Source organism: Bos taurus, chromosome 22, assembly GCF_002263795.3.
Source record: "Bos taurus isolate L1 Dominette 01449 registration number 42190680 breed Hereford chromosome 22, ARS-UCD2.0, whole genome shotgun sequence".
In the NCBI taxonomy this organism is placed as follows: domain Eukaryota; kingdom Metazoa; phylum Chordata; class Mammalia; order Artiodactyla; family Bovidae; genus Bos; species Bos taurus.
In genome coordinates, this window is record NC_037349.1 from 31,596,892 (window position 1) to 31,620,475 (window position 23,584).

The 23,584-nt window shown below is 41.1% G+C and overlaps 1 protein-coding gene across 17 annotated transcripts in view; it reads right to left on the reverse strand.

Moving 5' to 3' along the window:
• Positions 1-17,762: 17,762 nt before the first annotated feature.
• MITF (melanocyte inducing transcription factor) overlaps positions 17,763-23,584 on the reverse strand; it is a 228,836-nt gene continuing 223,014 nt past the window's right edge. For 16 of the 17 annotated variants that reach the window (XM_024982417.2, XM_015459503.3, XM_059879470.1 and 13 more), the window contains one exon: positions 17,763-21,357. In XM_024982417.2, coding sequence (XP_024838185.1) covers positions 20,956-21,357 — 402 coding nt within the window. In that variant the 3' untranslated portion in view covers positions 17,763-20,955. 17 annotated transcript variants of the gene reach the window in all.

The following is a 23,584-nucleotide window of genomic DNA, read 5'->3' on the forward strand; positions in this document are numbered from 1 at the left end:
TGGCCACTTTTACGTTATCACAGGAGGTTACCCTTGCTAGCAAGTGAGTAATTTGGCATCCTTAAGGCAAACTGACTACTCTGGATTTGCAGAGATGTCTTCTATCACTTCCCTGGTAGCTCAGACACTAAAAAAAATCTGTCTGCAATGTAGGAGACCGGGATTCGATCCCAGGGTCAGGAAGATTCCCTGGAGAAAGAAAGGGCAACACACTTCAGTATTCTTGCCTGGAGAATTCCACAGACAGAGGAGCCTGGAGGGGTCACAGAGTCGGACACGACTGAACGACTAACACTTCACCTTCTTTCCTCTGTCACTTCAGGGAAGTCCCCTCATAGGCTCACGTGTGTCAGATTCTGCCCCCCTGCTTTCTGCCAATGGTTTGAGTGTTTCCACCCTCCACCCAAACAACCAAAACTCTCACAGAATATCCAACAAGTATTTAGAACTGTGGATGGCTTCAAGACTCTATGTTCTGTCTCTTTCTCTTCCATTTAGAGGGGAAGTGATCTACAGGATCACTTTCAAAAGGTGGACTGACCAACAAAGAACCCAGAGGAGGCAACACAGAGACCCCCCAGGATGGCTAAAGTGGGTCCTGTAACAAGCTTGGAAGAATAAACAGAAAGCCTGGTCTGACAAATACGCAAACAGGCCCATCACAGGCAAAGTAAAATGTTGACTATAAAAGCACAAATCAGCAGTAATACTAACAGCAATTTCTATTTTCCCACGATGCTTCATAGTTCTCAAAGCACTTGGAATACCTTATCACAGCTAAATAGGCAGTTTGCTGTTATCAAACCCAGACTGCAGATGAACCAACCGATCCTCCAAGAGGTTAATCAACTTTGCCGGAAGCACAAGGTATACTTGTGGATAAGAGCACCTGCTGTAGAGACAAAGAGACTTGAGTTGGAATCTTGGTTCCCACTGTTTATTAGGTGCATGAGAAGACTGGGACAAGTAGTTAAATCTCGCCATACCTCAATTTATTTATCTGTAAAATTGAACCGACTTATGACAACTAAGCACTGTTCTAAAAGTTACATTACAGATACAATGAACATTCTCCCCAAACTCCTGTAAGATAGAAACCCCATTTTACAGTTAAGAAAACTGAGGCAAGTAAAAATTAAGTCACTTGCTTATGATTACACAGCTAGCAAGCTGCAGAAGTGGGAATCACGCCCAGGCCCAGCTTCTCATGATGATACACTACTGCTGTATGTCTTCCAAATCTCTCTCATTAGCTGGGTGAAAAGTTAATGGCCTCACAAGACTGCTGTGTATGGTGTAGCAAGAGTTCAAAACACGGCAGCCATTCATTGCTTTTTTAAAAGAACTTCTCTTATTTCCTGTCTGTCACTATAGAATGGAGGCTCTTTAAGGGCTGCTGCTGCTACTGCTGCTAAGTCTCGTCAGTCGTGTCCGACTCTGTGCGACCCCATAGACGGCAGCCCACCAGGCTCCCCCGTCCCTGGGATTCTCCAGGCAAGAACACTGGAGTGGGTTGCCATTTCCTTCTCCAATGCATGAAAGTGAAAAGTGAAAGTGAAGTCACTTAGTCGTATCCGACACTTAGTGACCCCATGGATTGCAGCCCACCAGGCTCCTCTGTCCATGGGATTCTCCAGGCGAGAGTACTGGAGTGGGGTGCCTTCTCCGTCTCTAAGGGCAGAGGTGTCCATTTTGTCCACCATGATGGCCCTAGAATATAGAACAGTGCTTGGCACAAGAGGGGCCTTGAAATTACTTTTCAAGTAAATGAAGAGTTGAAGGAATAAGGATCATATTCAGAGGTCTTTGGGGGAGTGGAATATGGAAGGAGCCAGAATAGAACATGAATTATTCTCTCTGAGCATATTTTCAAAAGTGGGTGCATTGTCAACATCTTTAAAGAAATACCATTAATATGAAAGTCAAGACTGATGAAAAGGCATCTTAGGAAACTGAGTGCAATACACAATTGAAACTTCAGAGGCCAGATCTTGAGACGGGCAGACAGGTAGGAGAGGGTTGTTTGGGGTACGCGTGCACTTGTCACCTGCTGGTGCTGCACACTCTACAGCCTTCTGCCTCCCCCCAAAACCTGGCTGTACCTTCTAGTCCAGCCACTACTCCCCAGAGTTTTGAATCTGGCTGTATACCTGGACCCACTGAACCAACTGGGGAGCTGAATGGAACCTAAGCCTCCTGACTCCTATCTCAGTTGTCTATCACCCCTCATGACCTTAAACACCCCCAAAGGATTCCATAAATGGACGAGGATCCAAATGAAAGAACTAGATTGAAGTTAGGCAGGAAAAGTGAGAGTGTCCTTTAAATGCCAATAGGCACTGCCTTGGGCATAACAAAGGAGTTAAAACATAATTAAGATCTGAAGACCGATTGCAGGAATGTGTATGATTATTTTTATTATTTTTCCTCTTTCTATCTTCGTGATAGGATGTGATCAACCTTGGCCATGCTCCGTTGCTTAGTAGCAGACAGTTAGAGTTTTAATTATATACTAAAATAAGCTAAAGAACAGAAAACTGCTTTATGTCTAATACATATATATCAAGAAAGGCATGTGACAGCATCTAAATTGCTTTAGTGCCTGATAAAGAGTGCCTCCGGTAGGGTTGTCATCAAAAGATCACAGACGGAGTAGGAAAGTATTATTAATAAAGCTGCTACTCTATTTATATGTCCTCCATTGTTTGTGATTCCTTGTTAGAAGCTAGAAATGAATTTTTATCTACCACTAATTTCATCAGAGTTTTTTTTTTTTTCCTAGTCAGAGGAAAAAAAAAAAAAAAACTTTTATCAATTGCACTGCCAACCGTAGTCCTCCAAATAGAATTCTTTTCACTCCTCCAGATCTTCAATTCCCAAAATATTATATCTCACAATAAAAAACTAAAGAATTAGTCCATTCATTCTTTCAATGTTCAACAAAGTCATGTTCCAGCAGCAAACCCCAGAGGCGTTCTTGGCCCTCACAGAGATTTAAGGGAAGGGGAAGATAATAAATAAGTAAAACAATGAAAAGATAATCACAGATTCTAACAAGGGCTATAAAAGAAATAAAAGTATATTACTTAGGATTATGTTTAGCTGCAAGTGACAGAAGATTCAAAATCATTTGGCTTTAACCAAGGCTGTGATTCAGCCCAGTATGTATTTAGGTAGTTACAACAATTTTTTAACATTGGCATGTATTCAGACTGATCAGTGTCTGATTCTCTTTGGTTGATTCAGATTCATATGCTGGACAAGTTGTATATTTGTTGACTATTGATTATGGTTTAAAGAGTTTTTTCTCTCTTTCTCTCATATTAAGGAAGGTTCTTCATAATGGGTAAGGCAGCTTCATGAATTCAGCAAGGACCCAGATTTTGTTGTTCACCATTTTCAGCACCTGGTTTAGAACTCATGGCTAAACAGCAGAACAATGACTGCTTGGGTTCCAGCCATTACATCCACATGAAGAACAAAAGTGAAAAGAGAGCCCTACCTCCACCACTTGAGGATAACTTAGTGTTTATCCCAATAACCAGAATATGGTTCATGGCTGCAAGGGAAGCTGGAATAGGTAGACTTCATTGTAGATAGGCAAATGCTCACCTAGATTTTAGGCAGGAATTCTACTGCTAAGAAAACAGGGAGGACTTCCCTGATGGGCTAGCTAGTGGTTAAGAATCCACTCGCCAGTGCTGGGGACATGAATTTGAACCCTCCTCCTGGCAGATTCCACATGCCCTGGGGCAACTAAGCCCATATGCTGAAACTACTGAGCCTGTGCCCCCTAGACCCCATGCTCTGCCACAAGAGAAGCCACCACAATGAGAGAAGTCTGCATATTTCAACTAGAAAGTAGCCCCCACTTGCCATAACTAGAGAAAGCCCACATGCAGCTACAAAGACTCAGTGCAGCCAAAAATCAATCAATTGCAAAAAAGAAAACAGGGAGCACAGAGGAAGACAGGTAAGTAGACATTGCCACGCAGAGTGATGTGACACAGGGTGACTGATGCACAGAGTGCTGCTTTCAACAGTGTAGTCAAACAGGGGAGTCAGGAGGCAACAGCTGAGCTGAAGCCTAGGGCATGCAAGTGACCCTGCCAAGTGCATCAGAGGCAAAGGACTCCAGGCAACAACAATGTCTTATTTCAAAACAGATCAATAGATTTTTACCTCATTTTATAAATAATCTTATGCAACTACTACGTTTTCCTGAGCTACCTGAAAATCCGTTTTCTTCCCTAATTCTTAGCTGTCCAAATCTCAAAGCACGTTACATGATAGCTGAGGTTATTGCAACAGACAACTACTGTCACCTGTAATTCTGAACCTGGGAGGAAGATAGCTGAGAAGATATTTAGCAGCAAAATACTACTTGATATATTATTTAGGGGTGCTTTAGCCAGGGTGGGCGTGCGGGGGCCAAGCCAAACAAAATGTGCATGTAGTATGTCTTAGAAACCACCATGAGTGGTGTAAATATCATGTTAGATTCAGACAAAGCCACTTACAAATTAGGGTATTAAATCACAACTCACATCACAATAACATGATTTGGTTTGGTGTTCACTGGAATAGAACTGATCGTATGGAACTAATGTGATGTTTTGTGCAACTGTCACATTCGTTATGCATTTGTTACGTGATTTTCGTGGGTGCCAGAATGTAATTCATTGGAATAAACAGAAAAGCCTCATGGCATGAAAGCCTAAAGCTATAAAGGGGAATCTGCCTTCCCATCCTATAATTAAGGTGATATCACACCCAGTGCATTTTCTTAATGAATATCTTACACCGACATCAAAGAGAAAAAAAGAAATTGGTGATAACTGTTTATTTCTGTAGATTTCATGTGAACAAAGATCATTATAAAGGCAATGAATTTCATCTAAATTTATCTTCCAATGGCACTTCCCAGGTGGCTCAGTGATAATGAATTCACCTGCCAGTGCAGGAGATATGGGTTCTATCCCTGGGTTGGGAAGATCCCCTGGAGCAGGAAATAGCAACCCACTCCAGTATTCTTGGGAAAATCCCATGGACAGAGGAGCCTGGTGGGCTACAGTCCATGGAGTTGCAAAAGAGTCAGTCATGACTTAGTGACTAAACAACATCTTCCAATGGCAAAGTGTTGCCTACTACAGAAAACAGAGATAGTGTGTATGGAGATGGATGCATATGGATGTGTGTGTTTTAAGACTTCTTCTTGAGTCTGCTGACCCATCCACAGAAGAGAGGAATTGCCATTATTACATGTTTGGAGGAAGAAGCTCTAAGAATATACTTTTTCTAAATTTACCAGATTCCCTACACATCTTTACATGTCTATGGAATCAAGAAATCATGTCTGTTCCAAAGCTGTGAGGATGCGAGGCTCATTTTCAAGAGCAAAGACTATGTCCTTTTTTACCTCTGTAACTTCAACACCTGACACAATGTTTGACATAGAGTGGTTGCTCAGTAAGGTTTAAATGAATGAATGGTAACTCTCCTTCACAATTTTCACATACTCTATAGCTCTTTTAAGTCCTTGCCAAAATCCAATCTGACAAAAATCCAATATATAATAAAATTCCAAGACCATGGAAATTAGAATTGATCATTGAGAAACCAATATCATATGGTATTCTATTGTACATATCCCCCTCCCTCTGGAAACCTATCTCAATTTGAAACAGTAAATGCACACAATGACCACACAGTACTGCAGTATACACATTTAGGTGTGGGAAAAAAAACAAAACTTGTATTTGTTTTTTTTCCCCCTAAAATTAGACTTCATTGCTAATTGGAGTTTCCCATCTCTTATTAAGGAGGTGGAAGGATAATCTTTGAAGTTGGGGGTTCCATTCCTTTTCTCAAAAGGTTTTGCCTCAGATTCGAGGGACTCTTTAGAAAAGAGGCATTAGGGTAAGCAAAGCTTCAGGTCCCCCATGCCACTGTCTCTGATCCTTGGCAATGGGCCCAAGCAGGTTACTGATGAGTCATCCCTCTCAGCCTTTGCTGTAAGGTCCTTCCCAACTGGTAGTTTTCTTCATTAATGCCAGGTGTTCCTATTGGGTGAGGTCCTTCCCAACCGGTAGTTTTCTTCATTAATGCCAGGTGTTCCTATTGGGTGATAATGCTGCCTAAAGGCCCTGCTGCTGCTGCTGCTGCTAAGTTGCTTCAGTCATGTCCGGCTCTGTGTGACCCCATAGATGGCAGCCCACCAGGCTCCCCCGTCCCTGGGATTCTCCAGGCAAGAACACTGGAGTGGGTTGCCATTTCCTTCTCCAATGCATGAAAGTGAAAAGTCAAAGTCAAGTCACTCAGTCATGTCCGACTCTGCAACCACATGGACTGCAGCCTACCAGGCTCCTCCATCCATGGGATTTTCCACCTAAAGGCCCTACTCTACCTAAATGCTCCAGGATTCTTTTTGTCCTCTACAGAATGGCTTCATCTTTAGGAACTTACCTGGGAAGACCTTCCTGCCCTCTCTGCTCTCAGATCCCACAAAACTACCTGAGATTTTTGCCATCTCCCCAGGCTGTGGTCTAAGTAACACTGCACAAGACCTGTTTCCCTAGTGTGCACCAACACCTCTGCTCCCTGACCTTTTCTTCACCCCTAACTCGGGAATCCTTTTTGGAGTCCATGAGGAGAGTGAAAAAGTTGGCTTAAAACTCAACATTGAGAAAACGAAGATCATGGCATCTGGTCCCATCACTTCATGGCAAATAGATGGGGAAACAGTGGAAACAGTGTCAGACTTTATTTTTGGGGTCTCCAAAATCACTGCAGATGGTGACTGTAGCCATGAAATTAAAAGATGCTCACTCCTTGGAAGGAAAGTTATGACCAACCTAGATAGCATATTGAAAAGCAGAGACATTACTTTGCCAACAAAGGTCCGTCTAGTCAAGGCTATGGTTTTTCCAGTGGTCATGTATGGATGTGAGAGTTGGACTGTGAAGAAAGCTGAGTGCTGAAGAATTGATGCTTTTGAACTGTGGTGTTGGAGAAGACTCTTGAGAGTCCTTTGGACTGCAAGGAGATCCAACCAGTCCATTCTGAAGGAGATCAGCCCTGGGATTTCTTTGGAAGGAATGATGCTAAAGCTGAAACTCCAGTACTTTGGCCACCTCATGCGAAGAGTTGACTCATTGGAAAAGAGTCTGATGCTGAGAGGGATTGGGGGCAAGAGGAGAAGGGGATGACAGAGGATGAGATGGCTGGATGGCATCACCGACTAGATGGACGTGAGTCTGAGTGAACTCCGGGTGTTGGTGATGGACAGGGAGGCCTGGCGTGCTGCGATTCATGGGGTCACAAAGAGTCGGACATGACTGAGCGACTGAACTGAACTGAAAAGAAATTTTTATATCCAAGTATTGTTTCTGTGCTGTGAAGTCTTTCCTATCTCACTATGAAGAGACTCCTCTGTTTTCCATTTTCTGAAGTAACTTCCCTCTGCAGGGTCCCTGAACACAGAATAATCAAGTTTCGTGAACTTGTGGAGACATAAAGGAGGAGGTTATAATATAGAGGGAACGCTTGGGTTAGTATGATATGAAAATATGATTCTACCCAGTAAGTTCTCTGTGGGGACATGGAACTGGAGCAAAGAAAGGAAGTGAGAGCCAGGGGATGGGGATGGGCAGTAACAGGAAATGCTGCCAGGGCTGTGGAAGCACCAAGTGAAGGTTAGCAGAGATGCCTCAGGGCCCAAATTCAAGGGGTTTAGGACTAGTTAAATCCTAATCCACGAAGACCCAGCAATCAAGGAAGACCTAGAAACCAGAAGGCAGAAGCACTCCGGTAACAAGTGCTTAATGACGAAACAGAGCCAAATTTATAAGAGGAAAGTTTTTTTTAAAAAAAAAGGAAAAAGACTTCAACTCTTTGACACTTCTCCCATCCAGAAGGGCATCCATGTCCCCTCCTCCTCCGAAATCAGAGAGGGCCAGTGATTGCTCTGATCAGTAGAGAAGCGGAAGTAATGCCTTCGGACCTGTGAAGCCAGGTCTTAAAGCCATGCAGCTGCCGTCTGGGTTTTGTGAAACACCGGCTCTTGGCTTCCTTCCTCTCAGACACCAGCCACCAAGCTAAGCAAAACCCAAGCCACATGGAAAGCCCACGTGTGGGCACTGTGGTCAACAGCCTCAGTCGAGCCAAGTTTTTGAATCATCTCGGCTCGGGCGCCAGACTTGGGAGCCAAGAAACCTCTGGAGGAGTCTAGCCCTCAGCTGCTGCGTCATGGCCAGCTGTCGACATCCTCCCAGCTGCGGCCCCAGACATCATGGAGCAGAGATAACACCAACCATGCCAGCTAGGTCCTGTCCAAGTTCCTGACCCGCAGAAGCCATGAGTATAATAGCATGTCTTTTGTTTTATGCCATGATTTCAGGTGGGTTTGTTATGCAACAAAAGATAAGTAGAAGAGTTGGGAAACAGAAACGAGAAAAGCAAGGCAGTGGGCTGGAGCTGCTCATTGCTAGATTGGAAGGTTGGTCCAAGAAAAAAATTAGCCTCTAGTACACAGTAAGAGCTGACATCTGAACGTTAGTCTGTGATAAGTGTTTCTGACATGTATTCATTAATTTAGCCTCACCACTGTCTGAGGTAAGGAATATTATTTATGGACATTTTACAGTCAAAGAAAGATAGGTAGAGACATGTTAGATTTCTGGCCCAAGGTTATACGATTTTATGTGGAGAGTATTGAAATCAAATCCACTGGTGTGGCTTGTGTGGAACTTATGTGGTCATGCAGAAAACCGCAAACCTATTTGAGAAGATTCCGTTAGCATTTTTAACAAAAGAAAACGAACAACTGGTCTTTTCCCTCAAGGAATTCTACTTGAAAGATAACAAGAGAAAAGAAGTTGGATGTTTTTACACTATTTCAGCTCCAAAACTTTGGCCACTTGATGCAAAGGGATAACCCATTGGAAAAGGCCCTGATGCTGGGTAAGATTGAAGGCAAAAAGAGAAGAGGGTAGCAGAGAATGACATGGTGAGATAGTATCACCAACTCAATAGACATGAATTTGAGCAAACTCCAGGAGATAGTGAAGAACAGGGAAGCTTGGTATGCTGCAAGTCCATGGGGTCGCAAAGAGTCAGACACAACTTAGTGACTGAACAATAACAACCACTCCAAACACTATTTATGGCTAAATGCAGTTTGGGTTTTATAGATACTAAGATATATTGGCTAATAATAAAGTTATTTTATATGGAGAAAAGACAACTATTGTTTAAAAAAAAAAAACATTAGTAGAAACACAACTGGAGAAAAAATAACAATAACCATCAAGTGTTGTTAAACGTGGAAATAACTGGTTTTTATATTTTCTCTTATTAATCTTCACTCTAGCCCTCTGAGATGGTCTTAAATTATTTGCCTGAGAAGCTATTACATATCCCATACCCTTAAAAACTGATGACAAAAATGGCATTTTAGGCTTCTTTCCCCACAGTGCATACCATTTATAGTTTCACTGTATAATTTTTGATTTTTGGCAATGCGTATATAGATAAAATGTTCTCTTTTCAGGGGTTCTTCATCTCAAACTAGATATGATTAAATAAAAAGTTCAGGGGGCAACAGAAGAAATAAATACCCAAGGCTGTTATCGAGTCTTGTATAATAATCCCGATAAAGAGATTAAATCTGCCAATGGTTTTCACTAACCAAAGTAAGATAGACCTCCCATGTTTTGGTTTACACTCCTTTTTTCTTCCTTCTGTTACAAAAGAATAACTATATCTCATAAGCCTTGTTTAGGAAACACACAAAAATCCTTAGATGGCTTTTAAATTCTAATTCAACTATCCTCATCCAAGCTACAAAGAGAAACTTACATCTGTTTTTGCTTAGGTAGAAAAAAAAAAATGCACTACATTATTTGAGTAGTAGGCCAGTAAAACATAGTGAAAATCCTCAAGCAATGTCATTAAAGAAAAGGATGAAGAGGAAGAGCAGGGGGGAAAAGAAGGAAGAGGAGGAGAAACATTGCTTCCTTTCAATAAGCATATAGTATGTTTTCGAGCACAGCCAAGTAATAACAAAAGATTTCAGACTACAGACTTTAGATGAGTCCCTTTTTTTTTTTCACATACAGTCTGGATATGAGAGGTGCAGGGCTGGAGGGCAGCCGTGCTACAGTCAACGTCAGGCAGCTGTCTCCTGGTTCCAAGCAGCTGTTTCAGCTCTCCCTCTTTTCCAGCCCATAAGAAGTAAGACATAGAGGGCCGCTCACATCCTGTTATCCAGAATTCAATGGCATGGTCTCATCTAGTTGCAAGGGAGGCTGGAAAAAAAGGAAGTGAGCAATGTGGCCATGTGCTGAGCTAAAATTCAGAGCATTCTACATTAAAAGGAAGAAGAGAAAATAGGGACAATTATCCATCTAAATCATAGACCAGAGACTGGAAAATTATGGCCTGAATCTGACTTACCACCTGCTTCTGAACAGCCTGTGAGGTGACTGGCTTTTACAAATGAAGATTTACAATCAATTTGATCAACATTTACAATCAATTTAGTTAGTGTTAGGAAACACTAACTTCAAACTCCAACTAAGCCAAAAGTTGTTCCCCTCAAAAGAGAATTCTTTTCTTTTCATGAGTAGATCTGAGCCACAAACACAGTACTCAATTGTTACTACTATACTTTGAGGCTCACCAAAGAAACATTTGTGGTAATTTGTTTTCTCTCTTCTTATACAAGTAGTGACATACTTTCCTTGATTTTGCCTCTTGACTTACAAAGTCCACAGCATTAAATATCAGGCCCTTAAAAAAAAAAAAAAACTTTGTTGACCCCGGTCACCGTCTGAGCTGGACTAAATTTGTGGAATTCCTGCAAAGCACAGAAAGAACGGCTTACCAGCGGCAGAGCAAAACAGAACCCCATGACCCCAAGGAGTCTGGCCTGTGTTTCTAATCATAGTAAAACCTCTTTAACCAGGTCAGCAATCCAGGGACTTCTATAAGCCAAAGTCCAACGGTGCGGGGGAGGAAGCTAGGAGAGAAAAAAAGTTTCTGCAGAGCCCAAATGAAAGCAATGAAGTTCATGCACTGCACATGCGGAGAACACCCAGATCTTCACATTTCACGTGTGTCTTCCTCATACAAGACACACTTCTGTACACTGATAGTAACTCAAGTGGATTAGCAGTTCATCTGAGCCCACTGCAGAGTTTTAGCAGCAAATTTGAAGGGCTGGGGAAGAAAGAAGATGAGGTAAGAGCACTGCTCTCTCAGGCCTTTTCATTTAAAGACTGCGAGCTCCATTCCATCTCTGAAGCCCCAAAGGACACCACTATATCACAGCTCAAGGAAGTATTGACCTTAAAGCTGGCCTGTGCCATCAAGCACAGGTTAACATTACATTCCTTATGTTCTGTTTCAAGAGATAGAGAATAATAAAAATGATAGACTTTCCTAGTGGTCCAACAGTTAAGAATCCGTCTGCCAATGCAGGAGACAAGAGTTCTACCCCTGGTCCGGGAAGAACCTACAGGATGCGGAGCAACTAAAGCCTGGTGTGCCCCAACTACTGAGCCTGCACTCTAGGGATGGAACTGAGCCGTGGCGTCCGCAAGCCGCAGCAACGAGGAGCATGCGCATTGAAAGGAGGAGAAGCCCCACCCTAGCCAGGACTAGACAAAGCCCGCCCAGCAACCAAGACCTAGCGCAACCCCACATAATAAATACATAAAACACTGAAGAGAAATTTTGGCCAGTTACAGAGACTGGTTATCTAGAACCAATTCATAGGTGGCTTTTCTTCTTCCAAGAACTCACGTAAATAAAACATGGTTATACTTACAAGGGCTTCTCGGGTAGCTCAGCTGATAAAGAATCCACCTGCAATGTGGGTGACCTGGGTTTGATCCCTGGATTGGGAGGGCCCCCCCTGGAGAAGGGAATGACAACCCACTCCAGTATTCTTGCCTGGAGAATTCCATGAACAGAGGAGCCTGGCAGGCTACAGTCCACCAGGTCACAAAGAGACACGACTGATGCGACTTAGCACAGCACAGTACCATGTGCTTACAAACAGGTATTTCCACAATCCTAGATAACAGGTAATTTTAACCTATAACTTTCCCCCAACGTTTTGTTTTTCATTTTAAATAAGGCTGTATTTTTATTGGCAGTATTATGGCAAGACTTTCCAGTCCTGGTCTACTAGTCGCAAATGATTACTTTATACACAAGTGACAGCAAATAAGTTCAAATTGCTTTAAGAGGGGAAAGAGGAAGGTGAGGAGAGGGAGCAGAGAGGCAGGGGGTGAAGGGGGAAGAAGGAGAAGAAGAGGAAGAAAAAACGGAAGGAAATGGGGTGTTAAGAAAACACAAGTGGAGCTTACTTTATGTCAAGTGGTCAATACTCTCTTCTCTGAGGAGGTAAATTTTAATCTGAAACGTAAATGATAAGGAGCCAATTGTTGGAAAAGCAAACACTAATGGTCACAGGCAGAAAGGACATCTGAACAGGAGGACCACCTTTCAGCTTGCAGGGCTGCCCGTTTCCACTCGAGCCGGGCCGAGTCAACCTGACTCAGGCAGGAAGTATTCGGCCTGCCTATGCCCCATCCCTGCCAACAGTGATTGGTCCAGGAATATGCCTACTGGCCTAATCAGGCCAAGGAGACTCTGGAAGGATGGAAATGCCTTTTCCAGGCTGGATGATAAACAAGCAAGAGTGGTCTGGGGCCACTGGTCATTTTGCGACCTCACAGGGGAAGTCTAGGTAAGAATGAAGGCCAAGAACAGAGAGCAGAAACACGAAAGACAGGGAGCTACTGACGCAGAGGTTTCATTTGGGCATCTGAAGTCACTACTGCAAGTTTCACTCCTGGAGTTTTTCTATATGAATCAGTAAAACCTCTCTTTCAGTTTAACCCAGTGGATTTTGGCTTCTGTCACATGTAACTGAAAGCAACATGACAACACAGTGGGCTTTGGAAATGACAGAAGTAAGAGCCCCTGTGTATTTAGAGGACTGTATACTTCATGAGTCCTCTGGACATCTTATTGAAAAGTTTGGATATCCATCTTGATATCCATCTTAGGATATCCATCTGGCAGAGGATTACATGGTGGTGGTGGCTGGGGCTAGGGGACTGGAAAATAATTTATGAAAACCTAGCCATGAATGATGAAGAGGAGGGAGACACAGATATAGGAATTCAATACCTTCCTTCTCTCCCTTTGCCTCATACTGTGGTTAAGGTAGAGGGAAGAAAAGTCCTAAACTGATACATCTGGGAGTAGCAAGAGTTTGGAAAAGGTAGAGCTTGCCCAATCCCCTCCAAAGGTACAGTGATGAGTATCTATTGTTCTGCCCGCCTGAAGTCCTCTCCGCCGTATTTGTGGAGCAGCATCATCATCTGGAATCTGGGTGAATCTCACCACCCTTTCTCTTGGTTTACAGTTTAGGTGCTGATCACTGAATCTACTGGAGTGGACCCACATGACCCAGACCTGGCCATTTGGCATGTTCCACCACATTCCATGGTGGTCATGCTCAAGTAGGCCTCTTCAGAACTAATTCAGGGACTTGGCCTTAGCAACAGGGAAGAGGTGCCGGCTTTCAGTTGGACCTTGGAACTACCAGAGGAGTCCTCATGGAGAAGATTCACCTGCAGAGGAGGGCAGAGTCAAGAAAACTATAGAGGGCCTTCCCTAGTAGTTAAGACACCGTGCTTTCACTCCAGAGGCATGAATTTGATCCCTGGTCAGGGCACGAAGATCATTCATGCCATACTGCACAGCCAAAAAATAGAGAACAAATACAAAAGCACAAAAAACTACAGAGAGGCAGAGGGAATGCCTTGTTTAAGCCCTTGAACTCTGGCACACAGGAAATTACAATCACCATTTACTTTTTGGTGATGTGAGCCAATAAATTCCTTTCCCATTGGATAGGAATTCCTCTGTTCACCATTTATCCCCAAGCAAAGAACGGAAACTGAAGAATATGAGTGAAATAAATTTCCAATCTCATTTGTAAGGAGTGGAAAAGATGTGTTAATGTGTTTTCCATCAGACTTTGTAATACTGGGACTTCAGGTACCTGATGATTAGCCTAGATTTTCTGGGTTAGCCTATAACCAATTAGTAATTGACACTTTGAGATTTAACCTACAAGATTTGGGGCTTCCCAGGTGGCCCCAGTGGTAAAGAACCTGCCTGCCAATGCAGGAGATGAGATGCAGGTTTGATCCCTGGTTCGGGAAGATCCCCTGGTGGAGGGCATGGCAACCCACTCCAGTATTCTTGTCTGTAGAATTCATGTACAGAGGCTGGTGGGCTACGGTCCATAGGGTCTCAAAGAGTCGAACATGACTGAAGTGACTTAGCACACACACACAGGATTTGCCTACATTAAAAAAAGAAATCATTCACAAGACTGTAAATTCTGAATTCTTCCTAACTTCCCTCCACCAAAAAACCAATGAGCAGGACCTAAAGTTATAAACCAATTGCACTGTGACCAAGACCTCCACCCTCCTTCCCAATTTATCAGGTGTCTCTATTTAAAGGAGTAAGAAACATGCTTTTTTAAAACCACTTATAGCAAGGGTATACTGAATATGCGCATAACCAGCATTTACATATTCACTAAAAATCAAAACACAAATTACTTTTTGAATCCAAGAATAATGATATCTGAATGGCAACAGATTCCTTAACCAGAATTTTATATTTTCATTGGAAATGAAAACCTAAGATAAAATGCTTACTCATGAATAATAATATTTTAATAACAGCATTTTCATCCTACAGAACGATAAACAAATGTAAACACACTTACCTGAGAAAAACAGAAGAAATTTTCCTTATCAACTCCATAGAATTTCTTCAAAATCTCCAGAATCTTCCAAAGGACATTCTTTGGAACTATTTACAAGTACTTTATACACATACACACATACACAGGCAAAAAGATTAGGAGACATTACACACTATTTCCAGGCCTGAAAACCCTCAAGCACATTTTCATATTTCAGAATGTGAAAAGTCTCGCAGTAGATAACTATTATAATTGGATTGACATGGTATTGCCCAAAGTGAACTTTCTGAAAATTAACTATAGCATTTTGCTTCCTCCCCCCACCTCCAAACCCCTATTCCCCAAAGCAACTTTTGGAACAGCTTGTGGAATGAGTTCCATAAAGCAAAGTTTGGGAAACACTAGTTTACTGGCTTCTATCTACACAGATTTTGCTGTCTGAATAATATGTAAGGAACTTTGAGTGACAATTGCACCCATTTGGTTATAACTTTAGCTGACTCCATAATTAGAAATTTAAAATGCAAATTTTTCAAAAGCAAACTGCCTTTACCATTTAGACATGTTGCTGAGATTTATTTGGATTTGGGTACAGTCATATTACTTTCCAGTGTATCTGGTAGAGGTAATAGGCTCCAAAGATCTATAAATATTGAACACAAATAAGATTAGCCATGTCTAAATTTCATATATAAACAAGTCTGACAATTTTAATATGGTAAATGTACTCTGTACTTGGTGGGATGGGGGAGGTGCATGCCTCTGGGGAAAACTGGGGATGGAATGGAAGCTTCTTCATTTATATTCTGCACAAGCTGTATATGACAGAGATTCATGTTAGCATGGGTGAGGACACGAAACCATGGCTATTGGGCTTCCGAGGTGGCAGCAGAGAATTAAGACATCATTGCCATCTCTCTCTAAATATAATGAAAATCTAACTTTACAACACCCCTCTTAAATGAGCTTTCCTCATGCTACTCGGCTATGCATTAAATCTTGGCATACACAAAAAAATAAAAACACAGTGCTTCTAAAGGTTCATTTATGTTGGCTGGATTAGGAAGATTAACTCCTCAGATGGCGTTCTAAAGAAGTCATCAAATGTAAGGATAATTGAAAATAAAAACCTGAAAAACATTTACATACTGATAGACAAGTGAACAGATAGGATATAGACAAGATACCTTTCTTTAGATACATAACACCGGTGTGTATCATAAAGGATGAAAAAAATAATTCTCTAAGGAATACAATAGAGATTCCAGTTTCAACAAGGTAGATTTTCTGGAAATAGCATTTCTCACAGCAGAGGCATATGTGCAGAGCAGAAAGGTTTAAAACAAGTTAAATTTTCGGTCATTTGTGCTGAAGATGTTGTTACAACATAGTAAACTGGATTTATTGGTAGTGCTCTAAAATATTTTAATCCTGGATCCTAGAGACAATAATGTCCTCTTCTCCAAAGTAGCCTGTGGGTTCCGTCACCTTGCCAATTCACACAAACATCTGCCATATACTAAAATATAGAGTTTCTCAAAATGTGCATGCTTCTGTTGACACATATGATGATTTTAGGTGACCCGGGAGTATTCTTCTATTTTAATCATGAAAGTGGTTATGATGATAATACACAAATAGCTATACATATTGAGCATTTACTATGTGCTGCCAAGCAAAAATTATAGCTCACTGATTTGAATACTCTTCACAAGACCACTTTGTGGTAGCTGCTTTTATTATTTCCAATGAACAGAAAGAAAATGGAGGCACAGAGAAGCTAAGTAAATGGCTCAAAATCACACAGCTGGAAACGGGCAGAGATAAGATTCCAAATGAGTACATTTAGCTGAAGTCTATGCTTTGCCATTTCATGGACCAATCTACTTGCTTTTTAAGTGGGTTTGCTGAATAAAGATTTAAGAAAGGTAAGTCTTTGGATATGCAATACAATCATACAAGCTGTAGGCAAATGCCTGATGTTAAGATAATAATTTGGGGTAGGGAGGGGCGCGCAGAGATAGAGATTGAGGATCCTTATACATTATGAAGTGAGTGTGTGGACAGGTCAGAAATTTGGGTTAAAGTCCGGGTACAGACTCCCTGAGGTGAAAAGCCCCAACTTTCAACTTACCTGCTTTCACTGTGCTCCAGAAAATTCTCTTGTTCAGATAGGAAATCTTCCTACTTTACGCATTTTTTAAGACATCATACAATCACATGTCTATGGAAAATATAAATGATTCAACTAACTCTGAAAAAGAAAAGGCTCGATTATTGTATATTACAATTTAAGGGGGAAAAGAAAAATCAAGCTTAAGAAAAAGCTGACAATCAAATTAGAAACATTATGGGAAGTTTCTTGCTCATTTTCTCCAGAGGTTAAACCAGATGATTTTTTTTTAAAGGGCAGAAGTTTAAGGTCTAGCTAGGGAATAGAGACATGTTTTGTCTGACACTTCCCAATTCAAATTCAACATTTATCAAGTGATTATTAAGTACTTAAAAAAAAAAAGCCAGCCAGGAGGTGGCAACCTGGGTATACTAAGCTTTCATTATCACAAATTTGTATTTTAAAAACCCAATACCTTTTTTGTAAATATGCAAGAGTTTCTCTGACAATTTCTCTCTTTGTAAAGCCACCTTTCACTGAAACATTTAAAATAAGCTCCTGTATCTAAATGAACTCTTGGCATTTGGGACTTTAAAAACTCCCCAAATTCAGGATGGGGGAAAAAAACTGGATAATTACAGTTCATCTGAGTGCAAGTCATAAAGTAATCAAAAAGTAGTATCTTAGAGTGGTATTTAAAATAATTTTTTAAAAAGGTACTTACCAGCATTTAAAAATTTTTCATGCAATTTGTTAGTCATTAAGTCCGAAGAACTTGTGCACTATTTTTTTGATAAGGCAAACAATATTCAAAATTCACATTAACCAAACACAACTGGCCACCACTATGTGAAAAACCAAATGCTTTAATGAGGCTATCAAGAACAACAGTTCAATTATTTCATTGGATACATTAATATTGATCCATAATATACAGTGCTATGGACCATACAGAAATTATTGCTGCATCCAACAGCAGGTGACTAGTATGAACATTACAGTACCAAGCGTCCGCAAGAGACAGTCATTTGTCATTTATTTTTTCAAGAAATAGGGTTTTTTTTTAATATACTGTTATCAACATCAACTTTCCCCAGTGCATTTTTAAAAAAGATTAATAAGTGCATTCCTTTGTGCTTTATTTTATATCTTTTAACTTCCTATGTATTTATTTGTTCTTATTGCTTTAATATTTTAAAACAACCAGAAAGAACTCTGTCATCCTATGTATGACCAGGTTGGTTGTATGGTTTTTTGGCAAAGTCAGAAGGTTTGGTATTTCCATTGCCATACTCAAAGGCAGGTGTACAAGTTTGGCATTTTGGTTACTCCATACGGAGGCCCAACCCCGAGTCACAATTGTGCACTCAGGGATGGGGGGAGTGGTGTGGACCATTCTCCTTGTCACAAACAGTGAACCCAAACCACCACCTCTTGGCTTAGCTAGTCCCTAAAACATATGCACACTCTATTTGGCAAAAAAGAAATAAATAAAACCACCCCCAAGGTTGCAGCATTCTCCTGAGCTTGCTCACCTGTCCCCTCCCAGAAACTGTCTGTTAAGAAGGGGATGGAGAAACAGGCGATGGTGAGCTCAGGAGCTGCGAGTGTCAGGGCAGTGGTGCAACATGCCATGCTTTCTTTCAACAAAGCTTTCTATAAGTTGGCTTAACCCTGGCCAAATTCCCTGGGCCATGGGTGAGTCAACCTTACTCTATTTTTAAGAACTCTCACGATCAGCTAAGGAAAACTAGCATCATACCATTGCAATCTTTGACTTTTGCACCCAGCTCCCCTCCCCCCATATAAATATGAAGAGAAAAAATAGACAATGCTATGATTGTATCAATGAACACTATGGTACAATTAGCTGTTCATGCAGATTTGCATCACTATTCTAGGAAAAGAGCTATACAATTAAGAGGGGTTGAAAGAATGGGAACTAATTTTCCCTACCCCCTTGAGTCATAAAGCTATAAAACTGATAGCATCATCAATGTTTCCAAGGATTCTCATTGCCCAACGTGCATGGGAACTATGCAGTTGATTATTTTCATGTAAGCCATCCATTCATATGTCTGACAATCACTCCTTCCCCCTGAATCCTCCAATACCCATCACCAATTCACATTTGACATTTAAACTGTTTCTCTTAAAAAACAAAAACAAAAAAACCCTCCTGAATAAGGTTTCCTGATGAAAGAAGTTGGCACTCTGTCACTAAAATATATTCCATATTAAAAATATCTGAAGGAAAACTGGAAGCTCTTCTATTGTCTACATAGGCACCATGCTACACGTCCCTCTTGATTATAGATACCATCTTGAAACTTTCTCCTACATTACAGTTCAGTCAGTGCTAGAGACTACTGCTATATTTAAGGCACTTCATTCTGAATGGATATGCTTTATGCCACTTGCTATTCAATCGTAGGCTGCTACTGAGAAATTCCATTCAACAGCCTGCCTCTTAACACCATATGTCATCTGTAGAAAACATCTAGGCCTGATAGAATATATGTAACACTACTGTTATTGCATAGGACTATACAAGTAGATAGTGCACTGAAACTAACTTTACAACATTGCTGTTTGTTAAAACATTGTTATCAAGTAACAGTAATTGGCCAATACAGTATTTCTCTCTTTAAAAAAACATTCAGGTTTGCTGAAATAAACCCCAATTTAAATTACCATAACAGGCATATTAACGCTATGGTTATCATTCTCCAAGAATATTGCTAGTTTTATATCACTAAAAATAAATATGTAAGTTGTTTCTCTTTTGAAAGCCAGTTTTAGCCTATTTATACTACACCTTAAATGTGTGGAAAAACAGTTCTGAGTGAGACTGTAATATACAAAATATTCACAAAGCTCTCTTTAAATGCAAGACCTTGCATAAAAGTTTTCTTTCACGTGTGTACAAAGAATGCAGAAAACCACTAGTGAGTTGTAAAAATATTGAAAACTTGCCATTTTAAGATGTATTTTCTTACAAATTAATACAAACATAATGAAAATAACAATGATAATAAAGAATCTGTACAAATCAAATGAACAGTAAAACATAATTTAAAAATAAAAATAGTAAAGCCAATTAGAAATGTGCCCAGTTTGGTTTTCTTATCAAAAGTGAAATTGAGGAAAAAAAAAAAAAACAACTTTCAGTGCTCCTCAATATTTTGCTTTGAGAGGACATTAATGTCCATTTCAAAATAAAATATATCTCATGAAAAATTGGATCACATTCATTGATGAGGAAAACTGTAACAGAGCACAGAGTGAAGAGCAAGATGAGACTCCATGTTTCAGAGCCTTGGCCTATATCTCCTTTCAATCCAGTTGCACCTAAGGTATTGGTTGTTTTCTAACCAGACAATCCACATGAAAATGGCTGCATTTTTTTTTCTTTTACAGAATACAGTTTTTCTTTAAAGAATTTGCAGTATAAAGACTAAATGATGCTAAAAGGGTACTGTATCTTTAAGGCAGTACCAATGAATCGATACATTTACAAAATGGAAAAAGGTTAGTATGGATTCCTTTTTTCTTCTTTTTTTCCCCACCCCTCTCCTCTCTGTCTCTCTCTCTCTCTCTCTCTCTCTCTCTCCCTTTCACTCTCTTTCTTGTTTGGTTGCTTTACATTCTTTTAGTTAAACTTTACACTTCATTTCCAAGGAAGTTGCAGGCATACAGATAGCAAACCAAGTTTCCCCTGAATAAAAACGGACAGAAATTTTTCTGACGCCAAAATCCTCTTGCTCTGAAAGCTAAAGTCTGGGTGTATTCAGTTCACAGATACTGTACACTACCGTACAATACTTTGGAGGCATTTGTAGTTGTAAAATAGAATATACAAGTCTGTTTCACAAAATTCTAAAAATAAAATATATCCTGGGCTATTGATAAAGCATGAAAAAAAATTTTTTTTTCATATTAAAAGAAAATGATCAAGAAAACCCCTTTCAGGTAAATTATTAAATCTGCTGATCAAGAAAGGAAGCAGTTTGTGAGAAAGCAGAGCAGGGAGAATTTGCTAGCAAGCGTGTTCGGTTTCTTCCATGCTCATACTGCTCCTTCGGCTGCTGGTTTTGGATGCTCCGGGGGACACCGAGGAAAGAAGTGGATCAGTTATGCCAACAGGAGAAAGGGTATCGTCCATGAGGATGTCTTCCAGTTTGGACCCCATTTTTGCAGGGACGCTGTAGGCTTGGCTGCTCTCGGTCCCAGCTCCGAGGCTGTTGTTGAAGGTGATGGTGCCGTCTGTGAGATCCAGGGTTGTTGTACACGTGAGGTCTGCGTGATGCTGGAGGAGGTCTTGGTTGCAGTTCTCAAGAGCGGGTTCCTGCTTGATGATCCGACTCACCAGATCTGGAGAGCAGAGACCCGTGGATGGGATAAGGGAAAGTCCGTGAGCTCGAGCCTGCATTTCAAGTTCCTAAAAGGAAAACAGAAATCAGACACTTAACAAGGTGGTGCACAGGGGATTTTAGGACAGTGAATATTGAACATGATATTATAATATATTATAATGATGGTTATCTGTCACTATGCACTTGTCCAAACTCAAAGGATGTGTATCGCTAACAGTCAATCCTTAGGTCAAGTAGTGATAATGCTGTGTCAGTGCAGATTCATCCACTGTTAGAATGTCTCACTCTGGTGGGGGGTATTAATATCAGGGGAAGCTATATATATGCAGGAGTAGGAGGTATATAAGCAGAGACATTACTTTGCCAACAAAGGTCCATCTAGTCAAGGCTATGGTTTGTCCTGTGGTCATGTATGGATGTGAGAGTTGGACTATGAAGAAGGCTGAGCGCCGAAGAATTGATGCTTTTGAACTCTGGTGTTGGAGAAGATTCTTGCGAGTCCCTTGGACTGCAAGAAGATCCAACCAGTCCATTCTGAAGGAGATCAGCCCTGGGATTTCTTTGGAAGGAATGATGCTAAAGCTGAAGCTCCAGTACTTCGGCCACCTCATGTGAAGAGTTGACTCATTGGAAAAGACTGATGCTGGGAGGGATTGGGGGCAGGAGGAGAAGGGGACGACAGAGGATGAGATGGCTGGATGGCATCACTGACTAGATGCACGTGAGTCTGAGTGAACTCCGGGAGTTGGTGATGGACAGGGAGGCCTGGCGTGCTGCGATTCATGCGGTTGCAAAGAGTCGGACACGACTGAGCGACTGAACTGAACTGAACAGTGTTTCCATCATATCATATCAACACAGAGCCAGGTCTCAGATGGTTACTGTGACTAAAAAGGAAAACAAACAAAAAAACCAAGTCCTGCATGAAAATAAATGTGGAATGGGAAAGAGGGTAACAGTGTCCAAAATGACTCCAAGGCTGGAGAAGCCTGCCCCAACAGGCACACACATCTCACTGGTAGTAACATGGTTATTTAAAAATAAAATGAAAATATGATTTTTCTTTCAATTTATACATTTTATCTTCTCAAATGGTTACTAAATTGTTAAAACCTAACAAGGAAATGGTAGGTATTTCTTTGGCTTAAGGTGCAATGAAAAAGTTACTTGTGATAGTAAGGGCACTGGGAACAAATAGAATAATATTTGGATAATAATAGCAGAAGTTATGACAGTTCCATATAGGTAACTAAAGTCACATCATTTAACCCATCTCATCAAGGCAAAGGGAGTTATTTTATTTTAATTCCACAAGAAAGTTCTTATGTGTAAGAGGAACAATCTCTTCCTACAACTTTTTCACATCCTTCCTACTATAGACTGAATTGTGTCCCCTCCCCAAAATGACTGTAGAAGAAAATGGCAACCCAATGCAGTATTCCTGCCTGGAAAATCCAATGGACAGACGAGTCTGGTGGGCTCAGGGGGTCACAGTCCATGAGGTCGAAAAAGAGTCGGACATGACTTAGCGACTGAAAAACAATCACCCTCAAGTCATACATAGTGTCTTTAAAGAGGTGATTAAGTTAAAATGAGATCCTTAGGGTGGGTGCTCATCTAATTTGCATGAGGCGCTGCAAGGACACAGAGACACAACTAGGGAAAGCCTTTCAAACAAGCTCCTTCCTGTCTCCCTTCCTGAGTATCCTTAAGTGAAATTCCCTCAGTCGTGTCCAACTCTTAGCGACCCCGTGGACTATACAGTCCATGGGATTCTCCAGGCCACAATACTGGAGTGAGTAGCGTTTCCCTTCTCCAGGGGATCTTCCCAACCCAGGAATCAAATCCAGGTCTCCCACATGGCAGGCAGATTCTTTACCAGCTGAGCCACAAGGGAAGCCCAAGATACAAGAGTATCCTTAGATCCTCCGTAAAATGAACCATATAGACGACAACTGACCCCAAAGAACATTTGCTCCTATGTGCCAATGCTATCTTCCTATGTTTTATGATACCACAAAAATAATAGACTATGTATCTGAAGCAAGTCACCTTGCATCAGGAGAGAAGGCAAAGGACACAACAGGTCAAACCTCTCAACCTTTACCCACAAGCCTAGAAACACATGTCATGTTCAGCCTGTATGAAAGGCTGTCTGATCTGCAAGGGCATCCTCTAGATTCAGTACAAGTGAGAGACAGGAGTCTGAGATGTCACAACAGTATCTGCATATTCCTTCATGTGATTTTCAGACACACAAGTGTCCCTGGGCATCATTTTAAAACCATGGGC